The 17,644-nt window shown below is 40.7% G+C and overlaps 1 protein-coding gene across 3 annotated transcripts in view; it reads right to left on the reverse strand.

Moving 5' to 3' along the window:
• Positions 1-1,670: 1,670 nt before the first annotated feature.
• ORC5 (origin recognition complex subunit 5) overlaps positions 1,671-17,644 on the reverse strand; it is a 70,075-nt gene continuing 54,101 nt past the window's right edge. For all 3 annotated transcript variants that reach the window (XM_055137197.1, XM_055137204.1, XM_004602122.2), the window contains one exon: positions 1,671-2,461. In XM_055137197.1, the coding sequence (XP_054993172.1) occupies positions 2,416-2,461 (46 nt within the window). In that variant the 3' untranslated portion in view covers positions 1,671-2,415. The remainder of the gene's footprint in view (positions 2,462-17,644) is intronic.

A 17,644-nucleotide genomic window follows, 5' to 3' on the forward strand; every position in this document is an offset into this window, starting at 1 on the left:
GTAGGAAACTTCTTAATCTCTGAAAGAGATAGACAATGTGAGTTTTTTCAAAAAAAAAAATGAAGGTGAGGCTGAAGAGAGAGTTCAGCAGGCATGGCACTTGCCTTACATGCACTGATGTGGGCCTGACCCCCCACATCCCATATGGTCCCCTGAGCTGGCCAGGAGTGATTCCTGAATGTAGAGCCAGGAATATCCCCTGAGCAATGCCAGTTGTGGCCCTAAAACAAAACAAAAATTACCATCACCTGTAAAAAATACAAAGACGCGCGAGCACGTGGGAGGGGGAGATGATGTGATGTGTGTTGTGTTGTTCTCGGGCTCTTGGGGCGGCGCTCTCTCTCTCTTGCTGCTCGAGTTCAGTGTTCTCGAGCCGTTGTGCATGGACCAGATCGGGATGGCTCCTCCTGGTGCTCTGTTTCTGTGTGTGCCACTGTGCTCTCTTCTGTGTGTGTCTCTGTCTCTGTAGTCTCTCCTCTGGTCTCTTCCAATCTGTGTTTTCTCCTGTCTTCTATCTTGGCTCTGTGTCTTCTCTCCGCTTCTGTCTCTTCTCCTTGCTTCTGTCTTACCTCTGCCCCTTGTCCTGCTTCTGTGTCTTCTACCTACTCTGTTACAGTCTTAGTTTATATAGCAATCACATAGGGCGGTAACACAAAGGTGGGTTGAACATTAACAAATCAACAAAGAGGGGTAAGACCATTTCTCCAGATTAACAAAATCTCATCTAAGGAGATTACTCCAGATTACTAGGAGATCTGCTCAAGGGTGGGATCCCATCCAGGGTGTGTTACTTTCTTCCTTCCTCAGCTAGTAATCCACTTAAATAGTTATAGTAAATTTACTTCTAATATTTCTAGCAATGTCATTCTGTATGAGTACAGTAAGAGATATATCAGACTTAAAGTTTGGTTCTTCCTGAGGACATCTCACTATATATTCCAGACCATAGTTCTCAGGCCAGGTTAGTCTTCCTGACCCCATCAGGTTCCTAGTGTTGTCGTTACTTTTGGATCATGACAGCATCTATCTATGACCATGTTCTCAACTTATAGTTGAGTATTGTGGCACTTTGGCCTGGCCGATTTTGATGTCAGGGTAGCTCACAGCTTGTCCTGGGTCCATTCCGTCCCTTGTCGGGACCCTGCTTTTGGGGTGCTAGGAACGAAGGGCAACTAAGTTGAGAAAGCAGATGCCCAGGAGTAAATACCATTGGAGTCAATCAGCTCCCAAGTCACAAAGCGTAATATTAACTGTCTTCCTGTGTCCATACAGAAAGGACATTGCTTTAAGGTAAACTAAGTTCCCTGCGGCAAAGCTAACAAGACAAACCCAATGTTATCCTACAATCACCAACAAAAAAGAATGAAGGAATAAAATGATAGTGAAATTAAAATCAGGCTCTATAATAAAGCACTTTAAATCTGCTCAAAAAAGTTTTGTAAACATTTAAAAACTTTTAAACCTGCTAATAGAAAAGCTTCTTTAAGTATATGAACCCTGGGCTGAGGGAAGTGGTTCAAAAGGCTAGATTACATACTTAACAAACTGGAGTCCAGGGTTCAATCCCCTAAACTTCATTTTCCTCCACACATAAGAAAGAATTTAAATTAACACACACACATACACATACACACTGATACTCAGATTTGACCCAAGATTCATAATTGATATACCAGGAAAAAAATTTATTGTGGAACTCTTAAAGGGCAATTTTAAACAAAGAAGAAAACCCATAATTTGGATTAAAAAACTAAGTTGGGTGGTTAATTCCAAGAGCACCCAGAGAAAACCTCATACAAGCACACAATAGTTTCCAGTAAGTGGAGTGATGGGAAGTTGTCCTGCAGCTGATCAAACAACTTTCACTGCCTCTTGAGAAAATCATGGTGAAAAGATAAGCATATACAAGCGAGATTTTCAAAAAGCGTCTATTTATTATATTTTGTAACTATCATCTTTTAAAACTGTGGCCTTAGGAAAATCTGCTTTGGCAGGCAACTGCAGTGGTTCCTGTGGAGAGGAAGTGAAAAGATTGGGCTTATATACAAGGGCTGCTGGCATGTTCAAAGTGCAGGGGATAGTTCATGGTGCAAAATGTAGTCCTAAGTAAATGGGTTTCAGGCAATTTCAGTGTTAAGATAACATCATTAAGAGCAGAACAGATTGTGCTCAAACCCTGCTGTTTATAATTAACACATTGCTTCCAAATACTCCAGGGTCCCTGGTAAATAGTCTTCTGCTCACATCCACTCAGACCAATCAGAGTATTTTCATCAGGTTCCATGCTGGGCCAGCACCTGTCTGGACAAATCCAATAGAGCCAAAGAACTCCTCTCCGCGGCCAGCTAAGTAGTTGGATGAACACAGCTTGGCTTAGTCATTGTCACAGTGTCCATATGGCTTTGAAGCTTGTTTTCACAAGAAATCATACAAGTATTTTATTATGTCAAAGTTCACTGTCCTATAAACAAAAACAAATAATATGTTAGTGCCCTCACCCCTCTAGACTGTTCAGCTTTGTATGTGTCCTGGGAGGCACATGCTAAACATTTCACATATTTAGCTAAGTATTATAGCAATGCGATTAAACAGTGGGACTGACACTCAATTAAAAAATATTACAACACAATTATCAGAAAGAAGATTTACTTTTTTTTCTTTCCATAAAGTTTACTTTTTGTTATTCTAAAAAATAAAAAAGTATTGTTCAACACTTGACATTTCAATATATTATAGAAAGTTTAGATTTCATTGAAAGACTATTTGCTTTCTGTGTAATAACTAGAATAAAATAATAAGATACCAAACTATTTAAATCATTTTTGCTTCAAAATATTGTTTATCTTCAAAAACACCTGTCATATCATTATAAAATGCAAATCTCATCTGTCCTCACTTGTAGTTTTAATTCTTTTCAGTCTTTTGAACATTGGTTGACTTGTATGTGTATTGTAACTAAATCTGTATGATCCAAGAATACGATACAACAAACAGACGATGTGAATGTATATTTTTGTACTCTGGTGGCAGGCAGAATAAATAGCAGGGAGAGAGAGAGAGACATATAATTATTTTTCTTTCTCCAAACTCATTCTTCACTATAAATATTCAGGCTTGGAGATTTATTATTTGAATAAATGGTCAAAATAATTAGATATAATGATCCAGCAGTAAGTATAAAATTAAAGCCTTAAGTATTCAATTCTGCAAAAATAATCATCCATGTGAGAACAGCTTTTCTATGTACACTAATTGCATGCTCTTATTTATTAAACCATCATCAATTAATGTTTTTGTCTATCACTTTATAATACTTTCTAAAAAGTTTCTAAGCAATGACTGACATATTAATTAAAAAAAATCTGGAATGGAGAACTACAGATACTGCTGATGAAAACACATTTAAAAATAGCACAAATGAGATGCTATGGCTATTGTGATACCTAGTGTTAGACTGAAGAATATCTTGTTTTAGTATAATAGTGCCTCTCTGAAGAATACTAAATCTTTCCAAATCTTAAGAAAAAACACTACCAAAACAACCCTACTGTCATTAGCAGTAATAAAAAACTAAAAATAGTACCAAAAAAATCTTACCTAAAATACAAAGACACAAAAGGCTGAGTTACTACATCACAAACCTACTTCACTTCTTTCTTTCCACTCTACAACACCCTGACAGAGTTAGAGATACCAAAGTCTCTCTAACATTTTTCATTTTTTCAAATCAAGATACTGTGGTGCTAAAGAGAAAGAGAAAACACAGCAGGTAGAGTGCCTGTCTTGCATGCAGCTGACACAGATTCAATTTCTAGCACTATGGTCCCCCGAGTCCTTCCAGGTATGATCCCTGAGCACAGAACCAAGAGTAAGACTTGAGCACTGCTGCTGTGGTTCGATATCACTGTATCACTGTCATCCCGTTGTTTTCGTCGACTTACTCGAGTGGGCACCAGTAACATCTCTATTACACTCAGCCCTGAGAATTTAGCAGCCTCTCCTTACTCATTCTTTCCCAATGATTAGAGGCTCTTTCAGGGTCAGGGGGAATGAAACCTACTGTTACCATTTTTGGCATATCGAAAACGCCATGGGTAGCTTGCCAGGCTCTGCCGTGCAGGCAGGCGGGATACTCTCAGTAGCTGGCCGGTCTCTCCGAGAGGTATGTATATATCTGTTACTATATTTGTATGTTGGGTGTGGTTCAAAACAAAAAAAAAATGGAAATGAAAAAGTCATGATTCTGATTTAAAAATAAAATCCCCTAAATTAGGCTATTTTTTTCTTTTTTAACCAAAGGAAAACAGAGTAGTGGGATTTGTCTACCTTTCCAGGCACATTTTCCTACGAGGACTTTAGATCTTACAATTATAAATAAAAAGGTAAAGTGAACTTTATGTAATTTTTATTGGCTATTTTGAGGACATTGATAACTTTAGCAGAAGCTGAGATTAAATGACTTAAAATTCTAACTATAGGATTAGAAACCATTGTTTATTAGAATATCATACAGCTACACAAAACGATCAATTTTAAGACATACTAAGAATAGTGAGAGAAAAAAGGGAAAAAGAATTGCAACTAGGCTTTTGATAGCAAAGGAGAAACATCTGTATGACTTGTACAAGAGAATATAAAAAAATGAAAACACTATGATAAGTTAGATGTAGGGTTTCTTTATTACCTATTTGTGTACCTATAGCATAGCTTGTCTAAAATTTTTTTTTAACAAAATGGACAGATTTAAAAACAAGGAAAATTTAAGCCTTTTTAAAATAGGTTCATTATATTTCATTTCTCTACTTTGTCACTAAGAAGCACTCAAGTAAACTAAGTCACACAGTTACCATTTTCTGATTAAAAAAATAATTCAGGAATTGATATATATGATAACTTCCTTTTTTCATTGCACTGTCTTCCCATTGTTAATCGATTTGCTTGAGTGGGCACCTGTAACATCTCCATTGTAAGACTTGTTGTTACTGTTTTTGGCATATCGAATACACCACGGGTAGCTTGCCAGGCTCTGTCATGTGGGCGAAATATTCTCAGTAGCTTGCCAGGCTCTCCAAGAGGGATGGAGGAATCAAACCCGGGTCAACCGAGTGCAAGACAAACGCCCTACCAGTTGTGCTATTGCTCCAGTCCCCCTTTTTTTATTATCATTATTAATTATATTTTTCGTGTAGATATCATTCCAATATCACATCCATCACCAGACAGCCCAATTCCCTTTACAGTGTCTCAAGGACTCCTCCCAACCAAAACACTCCTTAAAAATCATTTATTGCCCAAGGTGAATGGCCAACTTTTCTCTATCACTTCCTCTACTCTCCCAAAATAAAAAGGTAATATGCCAACTGATTTGTTTGTACTGTCTGAACTCCATCAAATATGGTGTGGTAATTCTGGAAAATGGATAGGAGGTGTCCCATAATGAAAGTGGCCTGGAGCATAGCGGTGGTTGAGTAATGCAGGTCAGCTGCCGGGCTGGGTCCCTTTGGGTGGGGAGGGCTCCCACCCGCCCCACTCTGAGGTGCCCCGAGTGAAAACAGTCTGGCACGGAGTCCATGTATGTATATATATATATATATATATATATATATATATATATATATATATATATATATATATATATATACACACATACCTCTTGGGGAGCCCGGCAAGCTACCGCGAGTATCCGGCCCACACAGGCAGAACCTGGCAAGCTACCAATGGTGTATTAGATATGCCCAAAACAATAATGATAGGTCTCATTCCCCTGACCCTTAAAGAGCCTCCAATTGCTAAGAAAGACGAATAAGGAGAGGCTGCTAAAATCTCAAGGCTTGGAGGAATAGAGACGATACTGGTGCCCACTAGAGTAAATCAACAAACAACGGGATGACAGTGATACAGTGATACAGTGAACATGCCAAGTGATCTGCATATACATTCTTATGACAGGGTTTGATGGAATAACTGTAAGCACAACATCAAAAATTATACCATACATCCCAAAGATACATCTCAAAGATAATTTTGAGGCTTAAGAACGGGTCAATGTAACTAAACAAATTAACCTGTGAATTGTGGGACTCCTTGAGAAGTTTCAACAGCAAAACTAGTGGAGTAAAGAATCTATTACCCCCCAATATGTTGTTACAAGACAAATTTCATGGATTACTAAAGGCAGAATGGCGTTGCCTGTGAAAAAGACTTTTTTTTTTAAAAGAAATTATTTTCAAATAACTTCTCTTTGCAAGACTGTCTCCCTCATAGTACCCAGGAAGATCTAATCTTATCTTTGCAAAGAAGAAAGCAAACTTAAATTCGAATACATTTGTCTCCTGGTCTTTTTCCTGAAAAGGAAAAGACCACCCTAACTGATCCCTCCACCTCACCAATGTCCTCTGCTCTAGCTAAGCTAATTGAAAAATGGCTTCTGCAGACACATGGGTGAATTTCTCAGTTTCTCCAGGTTCCTCCCATGTACAGGAAATATAAATGTGATCAATAAAATTAAATTTTTTTCTCTTGGAAAAAAAAGGTTTTAACTATGTACCTGGAATGAGTACATGCATCATTTTATGCTTTCTGCTTTTTTGTGATTTCAAATTATTTTAATTTAATTTTAAGGTTTGGGGACAGCTTTTATGTATTCTGGGAGACTTTTGTTTATAACCCAAATGAACTGTTTTCTTTTTATTTTTGGGTCACACCCAGTAGTGTTCAGGGACCATGTATGGTGCCAGAGATAGAACCCAGGCTGGCTGTGTGCAAGACAAGCCCTCTATCTGCTATACTCTTTCTCTGGCCCCTAAATGAATTATTCTCTAAAGTCAACATCTAGAAAGCAATATATAAGAAGAAACTGTGGCAACTGACCTGAGTAATTTTTAAATTAGAATTAAGAATGCTTAATACAAGTGTATTAATAACATATCTGAGCGTACATTGAGATGAGGTCCGAAGAAATTAGGAGTTGAATTAAAGTCTAGAAACCAGAAAGCCTGTTTGGCCAGTGCTAGCTGAGATTCAGCCTTTCCTAAGAGATAGGAGGACAGAAACCCCATTCAGAAGTATGCCTCAGGGGACTAGCCCTGCGTGAATTCATTCTTCGCTCCAACGCCCACCAGCACAGGGGACTTGCCCTCCCTAATAAAGTACTTCCCTGCTCTTTCTCTACAAAAAACTTATTGTAATCAGGCAGACAAGGTGGCTCCTTTGAAAACATGCGTCTGCCATCTTGCAACCTGCTAGCTCCTTGCTCAGAAAACTCTCTTAACCCCCTTACCACACCTTTTGTTTGACTGGCCCTCGAACACCCAGTGGAACTAAAGCTTCACGTCATGATTTGGTGAAGCCCGGAGTGCAGTCTGCGTGTAAGTCCAGGGCAAACAGGACCTCTGCCTACGGGCTGTCCCTCATCCCCGTACTGATCCTGGCTGCCTCTCAGGTCACTCCCCAGGGGTCCGAGGAGTCAGAAAACAGCTGGAGGTGAGTCAGTGGACCACGTGTGTGGCCATAAAAGTGAGAAAGTTGGTAACCTTGGGGGGCACGCCCAAGAAACTGCCCCTGCATCTAAGCCACATTTCCCTGTGGACGGTGCTGACTGGGAATAGCTGTGAACTCTCAGCAGGATGTGTGGCCTGATTCATCTGTGAGTGGCCTCTAATTTCCTGTGGGGGTACGGGGAAGAGTGTTCTGTTGGTGGAGAGAAAGATAAGTTTAATTTGGTGAGGGTACGGAACGCAAAGTCCTATTCTCAGCATCTGGGAAGATTTTGTGACTTCTACCTCCTCCTTGTGTTGATTTGCACTTGGAAGAGTTATGGTATTTGGTTTTTGAATTTGATTTTGTTCTATTTGTTTGTATTTGGAGTTTGGTTTTATTCTTTGTTTTGTTTCACAATGGGTAGCTAAATTAGGCTTCAATGCCTTCTAAAAGTTCTCTGGACAGGATGGAGTCCATGGGTAAAGAGAAGATGGTTTTCCATTTTAACACTGCTTGGAGTAGAATGTGTTAGAATTTGAGTCATGGCCTAAAACAGAGCTGTGAATTACGATGCTGTCTTAAAATTTTAGAACTATTTTTGCCAAAGATGAGGCAAATGGACAAAATATTAATGATTTGGCTTCTGTGTTATTACTTAACACAGGCTCCATAGAAGGGGTCTCAATAGTGTAGAGGGGAGGAAAAGATCACAATTCAGTTGGAAGATTCCTAGCTATTGGTCCTATGAAAAAAAATTTGTGGAGTTTATAATTTAAATTACTTATTAGAAAAAAGATTAAATGAATAAAAATAAAAAAGAACTCTCATGAATTAAAAAAAAACCTGCTAAATTTAAAACTGAAGACCTAATACTCTCCTCCCTCCCTCCCTCACACACACAGACACACAGACACAGACACACACACACACACAAACCCAAAACACCATCTTGTAGCAGAACTACTGAGTTAAAAACATTGGCCAATGCCATAGTACAGAAAAATCTAAAGCCTTTGTCACTTGTAGATCTGTCCTAATGCCTTGTTCAGAAGTCTGTGGAAAAAAAAATTTTTGACAGATATTCCAGAGTACAGACTTGTGGAGCTGAAGATAAAACTGCAGAGCTTGTTGAAAAACCGGATACATGAAATTGCAGGAGATCAAGATTTTCTACAAGGGGTCGAATGGACTAGTCAAGTGAATTTTTAATTAGAAAAACCTGGTGAACCGTATTGTTATAAGTGGAACTAAAACATTCACTTTTCCCTCTACTTGACATAGTTAGTATCTTTTTTCACATTATATTTTACTGCAATGTCTTGATTACATAAACACAGGAAGATAGATAATGCTGTCTTTTACAACGGATAATTGGGAACTGGTTTTAATTCTTCTATTTTACCTGGAATATCAGAGGCAACACTATTTTAGAATTGAAGAATAACTTTAACAAAGAACAGTTTGATGCCTTGTTTAAAGAGCTCCAGTCCAGAGGCTGGAGCAATAGTCAGCAGGATGAGGCTTGCCTTGGATGAGGCTGACCTGGGTTCAGTCCTCCATGCCCCATAAGGTCCCCTGAGCCCCATTATGAGTGATTCCCTGAGCACTGCCAGGTGTGATCCAAGGAAGAAAAAAAAGAGCTCCAACTTGCTAGCAGGGTGACAAAGTAGCCTTTTTACTGTGGAGACTGCTCAGGAATCCCAAATATAAGTGTTGCAGGTGGATCCTGATGGTAAATAACATCTTATTTAAAAATAAATAAATAAATAAAATAATAAATAAATAATAAAAATAAATAAATAAAAATAATAAGTAAAAATCTGGGCATGTCATATTAAATTAAGCTGAACTTCAGTTGCTTAAGACTGGTCTTAATTTACAACCCCTCACAATGTGAGTCCAGGGCACCTGGAAATGGAGCTGGTTGCCAGCGAAACTCTAATTTGATCTGCCCTAAAGGGACCCCCAAAGTAATCCAGCTCTAGTTGGTCAAGAGTGCTGTCATGGGACAGGCTCTGATCTAAAGGAAAAGTGAAACAAAATGAAAACTGAGAAGGGGCTAGGGAAAACCCTGGGGCTAGGGAAAGCTAAAACAAACGGCCTGTGGCCTGAAATGTGGAAACCATGGTAAGACTCTCTGTGGGTACTAAAAAAGACTTCGGACTCCTGTTTGGACAGTACTGATCAGTGGAATGGATCCTGAGAAATACAGGACTAACTGCCGAAACCAGAGAGGCCATTTAAGCAAGATGTGGAGTTGGAAATCACAGGAATTTAAATAATTACCTGTTCTTTCTGTGCTTATGGAAAAAAATCTGGTCACATGATTATTGTAAGGAAACTTAATCTGTTACTGCAAGCATGTCAGCAGTGAAGGTTGAGAGAAAAGGCAGTACAACTTTTTGTACAAATCAGATTCTGTTCTTAATCTTTTGTTGTTGTTCCTGCTGTTGAAGCCTGTGCTTACAAACTGGAGTGAATCCTTAATCTTTCTAGTATCTGACCATGACTTTTTATATTTAGGAGGGTGGGGGAGGTGCTACACCTCTCAATGCTCAGGGATCATTTCTGGCAGGCTCAGGGGATTGTATGGGATTCCAGGGAATGAACCCAGGCAGCCACATGCTAGTACCAAATACTATGAATTAAGCTAATTGAGCTGAATATCCTAATAAGGACTGGGGCAATAGCACAGCTGGGAGGGCATTTGCCTTGCACGCAGTCGACCCAGGTTCAATTCCTCTGTCACTCTCGGAGAGCCCAGCAAGCTACCGAGAGTATCCCGCCCGCAAGGCAGAGCCTGGCAAGCTAGCTGTGGTGTATTCAATATGCCCAAAACAGTAACAACTAGTCTCACAATGGAGACATTACTGGTGCCCGCTCGAGCAAATAGATGAACAATGGGACAACAGTGCTGCAGTGCTATTTCCAGTATACCACCTTCCTCCCCACAACCCCTATGACTTATACTGATCAACAATTCAGTCTTGTGAGAACCATGCAAACTGGAGATGGGGGGGTCCTGACAGACAGCAGAAGTGACCAGTGACTGCTGTTTTGGGGGAAGGCTCAAGGCTGTCAGTGGCACTGGGAAGCAGGAGACAACTGCCTCCTGCAGATGCTGGGACCGTAGTTTTTGGAGCTCTTGCCTGGACTTTCTGTTAACTTCCATTTTAACTTTTCTCTTTGTTCAAGGAACTGAACTCAGTTCCTCCCGTGGATGAATAATATCCCCAGGACTGAGAGACTGGTTCTATAAAATAACCGGGCAAAACAACTTCTGAGTTACAGAACTTTCCAGGAAGTTCTAAAGGCAGAAATATAAATAAGCAAAACCATGCCACCCTCTCATGAAAGCAGCATGTAGTTTAGTAAACTGACCCACCAGGTCAGTTTGTTCTATCCTTACCCCTCCCCTAGTCCTCCCCAGAAAATTGGAGTCATTTCTCATATGAGCAACTGAGAGTGGGAACCAGAAGAATTAGCATAAAAGGGAAATACCTTATAAGAAAATAGCTTCTCCTTACATTAGCAGCCCGAGGAAAGGGAATAAAGAGCTATATCAGTAAGAAGCAGATTTGATTCAATACCCCAATTTTCAGAAATGAAATGAAGAACTGACAGTGACAACTGAAGCCTACCTGAAGAAGTAAGGAGCTGTGGTCTATATTAAAAACCAGACAGGGGGAGAAAAAGTGAACAGAAACTTTTTCAAAGAAGAAATACAAATGGCCAAAGACACATGAAAAAATGCCCTATATCGCTAATCATCGGGGAAATGTAAATCAAAACAACAATGAGATATCATCTCACACCAGAGACTGACACACATCAAAAAGAGAATGAGAACAACCAATGTTGGCACTGATGCCGGAGAAAAGGACTCTCATTCATTGCTGATAGGAACGCTTCCTGGATCAGCCTTTTTTGGAAAACAGTATGGCATTCCTCAAAAAGCTGGAAATTGAGCTTCAATATGACCCAGCAATTCCACTTCTAGGATTATATACTGAGGTCCCCCCAAACACACAGCAGAAATTATATGTGTGTGTGTGTGTGTGTGTGTGTGTGTGTGTGTGTGTGTACTTTTACTGCAGCACTATTAAACAATCACCCGAATTTGGAAACAACCTGAGTGCTCAAGAACACATGACTGGATAAAGAAACTATGGTACATCTACACAATGGAATACAACGCAGCTGTTAGGAAAAATGAAGTTATGATATTTGTTTATAAAAGAATGGACATGGAGAATATCATGCTGAGTGAATTAGTCGAAAGGAGAGGGATGGAAATAGAATGATTGTATTCATTATGGAATATGAAAAAATATAACATGAGACTAATACCCAATGACAGTAGAAATAAGGGCCAGGATGACTGGTCCACAATTGGAAGCCTGCTTCACGAGCTGGGGGAGAAGGCAGCTGGGATAGAGAAGGGACCACTATAACAAAGATAGTTGGAAATGAGCACTCTGGATAAGAAAATCATGCTGAAAATTGGTAAAGGAACAAACATGATAAACTCTCAGTATTTGTATTGCAAACTATAATGCCCAAAAGGAGGGAGAGAGGGAGGGGGGAGAGAGGGAAGAGAGCAGGGAGGGAAAGAGAGAGGGTGGGAGAGAAAGGGAGGAGAGAGAGAGAGAGAGAGAGAGAGAGAGAGAGAGAGAGAGAGAGAGAGAGAGAGAGAGAAGAGAGAGAGAGAGGTGCTTGCCATAGAGACAGGCTGGGGGAGGGTGGGGGGAGGGAAACTGGGAACACTGGTGGAAGGATGAGTGTTGGAACACTATATGCTGAAAACCGACCATGAATAGTTTTATAACTTCGCATCTCACAGTGCATCAATTAAAAAATAAATTAATAAATAAAACAGAACCCACAAAAACAGAAAGGGGCCAGAGAGATAGAACAGTGGCTATGGTACCTGTATGTGTCTAGTCCCATATGGCTTCTGCAGCCCGGCAGCAGTGATACCTGAGCACAGAGCCAGGAGTGAAACCAAGTGCTGCTAGGTGTGGCCAAAAAACAGAAACAAAACAAAACAAAACTAGAAAACAACAGAAAAAAAAAAACAAAAAACCAGAACTAGAAAACAGAAAACTTGTTTGGTCAGTGTTGAGATTTTTTTTTTTTTTTCTTTTTGGGTCATACCCAGTGATGCTCAGGGGTTACTCCTGGCTCTAAACTCAGGACATACTCCTGGTGGTGCTCGGGAGACTATATGGGATGCTGGGGATCAAGCCCAGGGTGGCCACATGCAAGGCAAATGTCCTACACACCGTACTATTGCTTTAGTCCCTAGCTAAGAATGTTTGAGCCTGCCCCCTCATCTTTTCCTAAAGGACACAGTCATGTCACACGTGCCTCAGGGTTTCAGCTTGAGAGAAATTTATTCAGCTGGTGGTTCCCAACAGCCTACAACACGTCCTTCCCCCTCCCAAAAAAAAGCCTTCCTGTTCTTTCTCTATAAAAATCCCTTCTTGTAACCATGTGGACAAAATGTCTGTTTTTAAAATATGAGTCGACTATCTTCCAAACTGCTAGCTTCCTGCAAAGAAAGCTTTTTCTCTTGATCCCACACATCTCAGGTTTGATAGCTCCTTAAGCACCAGTGGAACTAAACCTTCAGCCACATCATTTTATTTCACTTTGCTGATTCTTTTACTATACTGAAGGACTACTACAACTCATTTTTTTTTCCTCTTGCAGGCAGTTTGAATTTTAGTTCTTTTTTAGTTTGGTTCTTCTGACACCTTAAAACCACATAAACTTCAAGCTACAATTTCATTTCACAGTATCTTCCCGCAGATGAAAGGAAAAGCAACTGGAAACTTATAACTATCATTTACATAAGAATAAGCCAAGGCCAATTGTGAATAAACTATTCAATCATATGTAATTTTTGCACTCTATCATATTCTGTGAATAAGTCTCCTGCTGATTTTCTGCCAAAACTTTCCCTCTGTTCCCTGAGTATTCCACCTGTAGACTGGCATCTGTCCTGCATGCTGGACCATGGATTTGGCAGTTATAACCTAGGTGGCATGCCAGTGGTTTTCAACCCTTGTACACCTGCAGACCACTGGTTGAAGAACACTGCTCTATACTCTTATTTGTTTTGGGGTCATACCTGGCAGTGTTCAGGGATGATTTGTGACTCTGCATTCATGGATCACTCTGGCAGAGCACAGGGGACCATAGGGGGTGCCAGAGATCAAACCCAGGTTGGCTGTGTGCAAAGCAAGCACTACCTGCTATACTATCGCTCTGGCCCTACTCTCTACTTATTCAACAAATGCTGTTTTTCACATCTTTTGTTTGTTTGTTTTGGGGACACCAAACCTAGAGATGCTAAGGGCTTATTCTTGATTCTATGCTTGGGAATCACTCTGGGTAGTGGCTGGGATCAAACCCAGATTTGCAAGCACCCAACCCACTGTACTATCTCTCTGACATGCTTTTTCTTCCCCCCCCCACCTCCACTTCTGGGGTTCAGTTGCTGCCTCTAAAGGATCTTATCCTCTCCTCAGGTTTTTCCAATGAGTTTAGATTCTTTATTGCATCCCAGACAGTCTTGTCTGGTGGGGTTGGTGCTCCTGTGCAAAAAGAGGCTCTGCCAAGACTAAGACCATCCACTAACCAACCTAATTCCTCTTGTCACCATCTTAGTCACTGAATAATGAACACTCACTTGACTGCCCCTTTCCTTCCTAAAGATGTGCATCGACCAGAGTGACTTCACTCCATACTTCTTACTTCTCACGATTCCAGTGGTCTTTTCTGGAGAGGCGGGGGCATGACAGCAGTGGCCACTGGGCTCAATACCTGGTCAGCCAGTCAGAAGGGTCAGTGCTAATACCTGGGGATATGGTGCTGTTCAGGGGCCTCCAGGGCCAGTCCGGCAGTACTCAGGGCCAATATGGTCTCCGGAACTGAACTAACAGCCTCACATGGCAAAGGTGTGGCCCTGAGCCCTGGGCTATGGCCCCAGACCTCTGATGGCCTCTACTCTCAAGTCCACAGTCAAATGTTTCTATCTCTAAAACTATCAATTTAGACACCTCACCCTCTCGCCATTGTGTGTGGCCCCGAAACTAAGTAAATGTCTTACAAAGTTAATAACCCTCTCACAACCCCCAGGTTCAGCAACTGAACCCCAGAATGTGCACTTTTCTATTTTTGGCTTTTTGGGTCATACCCAGCGATGCACACGGGTTACTCCTGGCTCTGCACTCAGGAATTACTCCCGGCAGTGCTCAGGGGGACCATATGGGATGCTGGGAATAGAACCCAGGCCGGCTACATGCAAGCCATACGCCTTACCCGCTGTGCTATTGTTCCAGCCCCTGAAAATTTTTTTTTTTAATTTTTGGGCTACACCCAGCTGTGCTCAGAAATTATTCCTGGAGGGCTGTAGGGGTCCTATGTAGTGCCAGGGACCTAACCTTGATAGGCCATGTGCAAGGCAAGGGCCTCACTTGCTATACTGAGAGAGTGGGAGGAGATGGTCAACCAAAAGGAGAGTAAGAGAATAGAACCAGACTATAACAGTCTGCAAAAGAATTCCATGATTTTTTGAATAGGGATCAACCTAACTGGGACTCAATGGGGCCCAAAGCCACTCCTAGCAATGCTAGGCTCAGCAGTGAGGGCATAACAGGATGGTGCTTGGGTTGGCCAATGTCTGGGTGTTAGGGTCCTATGGGGGAGAAGAGGGACATAAGGTACTACAGACCAAGCTCATGGACTCACACACACAGGGTATGAGTTCAGCCATTTCCCAGGCCAGAGACATGCACATTTTTATAAGTGACTGAGGGCAGTGACAATATGGAAACGGCGAGGAGAAAAGAGGAGCAGGCAGTCAATTAGAGTTTGAGGGGAAAATACATCAGCTCCCATTAGAGATGACTCCAGTATCCTCAGGGAAGAATTCTAACTTTAAGGCAAGAACATTAGAAAAAGATGGAAGGGAAGGAAAGGAATGGGAAGTTAAATCAGCAGGAAAGATATATAAACATCATGGGAATGATAGTAGAGAGGGAAGAAAACTATTATTCTTTGGACACTGCACCACAGAAAGCCGGGAAGATAAAACAAAAAAACAGAACAGGTACAGATTTCCCAAGTTCTGTGGTAAGATTACGGAGTTCTTTTCTGGTGACAGATTGAAGTGCACATCTCTATTTTCACTGATGCTCTGAATTGTTTGGTTTGCTACATATTCATTAGATCCGACATCCACAAACCTAAGTCCTGGTACCTGACTGTGTTGAGCACAGTGCAAGAGACTACGGCTAAATCCCTAAAACAGATATGCTTCATTGAAAGGTTATATCTGACAGACTACCAGATACAGGAACTTTTAGGCCACTGTTTAGAATAAGTAACTGTTTCATTAGTCATATTAAGTACATTCCCTCAAAAAAGTCTGTTCACTTTCTTCTTAATAAGGTTTCCTGGCTTAATAATAAATAGCAACACATTTCAAATTCTTCATTTCATGTTTGAGGGTCTATGTGTCACCAAAATGTATCAACTATTTGTATCATATCCTGGAACTTTGAGTTCAGAAGAAACCAGGGCAAAGGCTGCCAACCCATGAACTTCAAAGCTTCAAGAAGCTGCAACATTCAAAAGAGAAGGTGTGTAGATCTGTACTCATCTTGCCAAGCACAGTTTCTAGGCTTTATAGATAATGTATAACTCTGTATGTAACGTATTTTGAAGTATATGTAAATACTTAAAGTACTGAAGTCCTATACTTAATTTTAAGTGGATTTTTATTTTATTGATCAACTTTAAATGATTTTAATAAGAAATCTTCATTTTCAAAAGGATTGGGAAATCACTGTCTTATTCAATCTATCAGTCTATAAATGCATGGGCTCTTCTACTACCATTCTCACAGAACTAGCGGCAACCTAGAGATGAGGTCATTCATTCACTCACATAATGACTAACATTTTCCGTAACAGTAAGTACGACTTTTTGTGAGAAAGCAAGATTTTTTGTGAGAAAGCTCATTTTATCTTTAGATAGATCTCATTTGGACAAAAATATTCCATCCTTAGATCTTCTAATGTTCTAGAATTACTCAGAATTAGTTTCATCCATTTTGCACATGACAGTCTCTGAAATACCTAAGACAGTTATCCTATCCTTTGGAAGCATAGTCTTTTTCATAGTGCGTACCTTCACCAGGAATGTGACATGGTCCCTTTTTCTACAGCTCTCCTGCCACTTCGTGGACCCATGTATCAATGTCCTTCTTATAATGCCAAAGCACAGCACATCAAATTTGACCCTTGTATGGTAACAGGGTAAACCTACTATACAATGCTTGAATCAAATAATATATTTCTGTTGCTGTTACAACAGAAGTAGGCCTTGCTGTTGTTTGTTTGAGGGCCACATGTGGTTGTGCTCAGGCGACCATAGGTGGTGTCAGAGGTGGAACCAGGGTCGTCCATGAGCAAATTTTAAACCATGTAAATCTGGAGTCCCAAAGTTAGTTTAAAAAAAAAAGTACATAGAGACCAGACACAATGGTGCTGGGCAGGGGGACCAGAGGCAATTCCCAGTAATGCCACAATGCTACCTTTTAACTTATTTCCCTGGCCCTAGTAAGGATTGTGTGTGTGTGTGTGTGTGTGTGTGTGTGTGTGTGTGTGTGTGTGCGCACGTGCGTGCGTGCGTGTGATATGTGTGTGTGTGTGGGGGGGGGGGCGCAAGAGAGGGAGTGGGGAGATGACCCAGCAGCAGTGTTCAAGGGTTACTTCTGGCTCTGCACTCAGGAATCATTTCTGGAGGGCTCAGAGGACTGTACGGAGATCAAAGCCAGGCTGGCCATGTGCAAGGCAAGTGCCCTCCCTACCTCCTGTACCGGTAGGATTTTTAAAGCCTTGCACTCAGCTAAAATACTCAAAATAAAAGCCAAGTCTCTATGAGCTTCTATTAGTACATACGAGAGTTCCATTAAATTTTCCTGGTCACTATGTAACTATTTTTTCAGCTTGTTAAGAATCTTGATTCCTGTGATCTAATATATTAGTCAATCCTCCCAATTTTACATAATTTGTGAATTGTTAAGAGGTTAATTCTACAGTGAAGCTTATTCATTCTTGGCACTATGATCTTTTCTCTCTTAAATGACCAA

This window comes from Sorex araneus, chromosome 1 (genome assembly GCF_027595985.1).
Source record: "Sorex araneus isolate mSorAra2 chromosome 1, mSorAra2.pri, whole genome shotgun sequence".
NCBI classification, from domain to species: Eukaryota; Metazoa; Chordata; class Mammalia; order Eulipotyphla; family Soricidae; genus Sorex; species Sorex araneus.